We start from the raw sequence: 2,932 nt of genomic DNA on the forward strand, positions 1-2,932 counted from the left end.
ATATTCTATGTACAAAGTACTATTGAACGATACTAGTTTTGAATTTATTGGACATCATTTGACTGTTGTCCTGTTGTGAAGATTTCCCTACTAGAAAACATGAATAAGAACAATATGGCATGGATAAATTGAAAGATATGATCCAAAGCTATTCGCATGTTGAATTGCGAAAGCCGTACATCGGAAAAACAGATAAGCGAACAAAGTTGTATTTGCAAGCTTCTCCACTTTAACATTCATTCCCAGCAAGATTTTAGATGAGATAATTAAAGCAAAAGAAAAACTGAGTCCAGCTATCACCCTTTCGAGAGCCCTTATTGGAGAAGGGATTGTTTCCCAATTAAGTGCCATCTATCCCAGCGGACCTTGCCCCATCTTATCCACCAGAAACCATATTCTTCTTGCTCGCGACTGCCGCAAACAAACAAATCGAGATTTTGTTCTTCTGTCCGAGACACCGCTGTCACATCCGCTACTTCAGTAAATCCTGCGCCAACCAACTGCCAGTTTGTCCATTTTAGGCTGCCATTCCGGTGCGATGTCTTGACATTGCCACTGTCATCACAAACAAAAAGCTCAATCTTCTCAGAATGTCGTGCTACCGCCTCTATTTTGGCTCCAGGTGGGAAGTAGCCATTAAGTGATATCCACCTATCTTCCCAACCAGAGTCCTTAGTCCATGAGGTCGTATACACTTTTCCGTCGTTTCCGCAGACAAATAAATCGAGATAGCCTTCTTCACGGGCAACGGCAGTAACATCTGCCTCTCCAGGAAACATTTGCTCTGGACCAACCAACTGCCAGTTTGTCCATTCTGGGTCGCCATTCCGCCGCGATGTCTTGACACTGCCATCAGCACCACAAATGAAGAGATCAATCTGCTCATAATGTGGATGTGGCTGTGCCACCGCCGTTATTTTTGCTCCAGGTGAGAAGTGGCCATTAAGTGGTTTCCACCTATCTTCCCAACCAGAGTCCTTAGTCCATGAGGTCGTATACACTTTTCCGTCGTTTCCGCAGACAAATAAATCGAGACGGTCTTCTTTGCAGGCAACGGCAGCCACATCTGCTCCTGCTGGGAACCCTTCGCCGATCTGTTCCCAGTCTGTAGAAACCAACCCACTAGGTAACAACCTTTGACCCCACGCAACCCATCCCTCCAAGCCTGACAACCCCGGCTCTTCACCACTCCCCCACGCAAGGAACCGTTTGCCGATCTGTTCTGTAGAAGCCAAACCATTATACAAGTAGATTTGAGCCCGGGCCGGAACCCATCCCCTTAGGCTTGACCACCCAGGCACTTCGCTACTCCACCATGCCGTTTTTACACAGCCGTTAGCATCACACATAAAGAGATCGAGGTGCTCAGAATGTCGCGCTACTGCCGATACTTTGGCACCAGGTGAGAAGTCACCGCCCAGGTTTTTCCACTTCGTGTCTTGCCACCCGGAACCCCTGATCCACCAGGAAGTGTATACTTGTCCGTCGTTTCCACACGCAAACACATCAAGGTGGGATGGTGCGCGTGAGACGGCCGTAATACAACAGTTCCTACAGACCTCTGTTTAGCCTGGCTGATATGTGAGAGGAAGAGTAGACAACGTACTCGTGTTGTGGGCCGGACACTTCGATTTCTCTGATATATTCTAGTATGGCCTCCAACACCGCTTTGTATCCATCATTTGTTGTCTCGTCAAACTTGCAGATCTCCAAATGATTACCAGCGATATTCCTCCATTTTTCCCGCTTGTGCCCAACCATAGCAGATTTTTCCGGCACAACCACCTTGCCACTGTCAGTGTGATTCAATTGGAGTTCAAGATAAGAGATTTCACTAACTGTGCGTCCGAAAAGCCTCACCACAGGCATGGTCTCACCAAACGAATGTATGCCAAACTGCCCCTCGTCAAGCATGTACCGAAACCGCTCGTGAACATTGTCCAACAACTGACTATTAAGGCGGAGCCCCTGCAAAACGCTGGAATTAAAGCCTGGGTTACTAAACTTGGCTAAGTTGCTAGCAATATCGGCCCAGTTTGCTGCCTCGCTACCGTGATGAGGAGTGCCCAAGAAGATGATGCCTCTGGTAGACCTGTAGATTTGTGTGTTCTGAGATGATGGCCATCTGGATTTGTCAAGGACCTATCAAATTAGCTCTAAAGGTTCCCATACCTGGCATAGAATATGACATGTAGTGACAGGTGTTTACATACAATCTTAACCAAGATTCCTCCAAGGCTATGGCACACAAATATTAGGGGTCTTGATCGCTAACATGCGTATTAGTTTGAGTACATAGTATGGAGATGAATGAATGCATACGTCCTTACTACGCTCTGCCTGGAGAGCTACCATTAAATCATTTGCATGACTCGTTATGTCCTGCTGATTCATGGCGCGAAAGGGTAACCAGCTTATACGGGTATCATAGCCCCACGTAAGGATACGAGCCTGTTCGAGTCCTGGATTCTCGGATAGAAGATCAAGGGGCCAAAAAACGGAGCGTTCAGAGGCAGTCTTTGTCCACGTCTCCTTGGCATGACCCCAGAGCCCATGGACAAAAACTATGCTATACCGTTTTTAGAAATTCTTTACCGGCTTTCTCATTCAAGAATATACTCACTCAACGTATGCATCGCTGGAGCCACTGATCTTTGAGAAGCCAAGTCTCTCAATTGGCTTTTGATCCATCTTGACACGCACAGTCGCCGTGGGTCATGAGTTGTCTGCAGATAAAGCAATGAATAAGGAGCTGACGCTCCTTGGACGTCTCCTATGAGACAGATTCAAGAAAATTCAGACTGTTGTTGGATTAGCCTATCCTCATTCCCAGTGAAGTCAAGGTAGGTGTGATTTAAATGGTAAGTCCGTCCGTGCTAATCACATGGTGATCATATGTTTGCGGTAAGCTAATTCTGCTCTTTTCAGTAAT

The 2,932-nt window shown here is 46.7% G+C and overlaps 1 protein-coding gene across 1 annotated transcript; it reads right to left on the reverse strand.

Moving 5' to 3' along the window:
• Positions 1–314: 314 nt before the first annotated feature.
• ASPBRDRAFT_201794 (uncharacterized protein) lies at positions 315–2,691 on the reverse strand (the record flags this gene model as incomplete). Its single annotated transcript, XM_067621604.1, has 6 exons — positions 315–1,551; positions 1,607–1,785; positions 1,840–2,142; positions 2,214–2,270; positions 2,323–2,569; positions 2,624–2,691. The coding sequence occupies 6 exons, from the start codon at positions 2,689–2,691 to the stop codon at positions 315–317; spliced, it is 2,091 nt and encodes a 696-aa protein (XP_067472713.1).
• Positions 2,692–2,932: the final 241 nt, after the last annotated feature.

The sequence above is a fragment of the Aspergillus brasiliensis genome (assembly GCF_001889945.1).
Source record: "Aspergillus brasiliensis CBS 101740 unplaced genomic scaffold ASPBRscaffold_62, whole genome shotgun sequence".
Classification (NCBI taxonomy): domain Eukaryota; kingdom Fungi; phylum Ascomycota; class Eurotiomycetes; order Eurotiales; family Aspergillaceae; genus Aspergillus; species Aspergillus brasiliensis.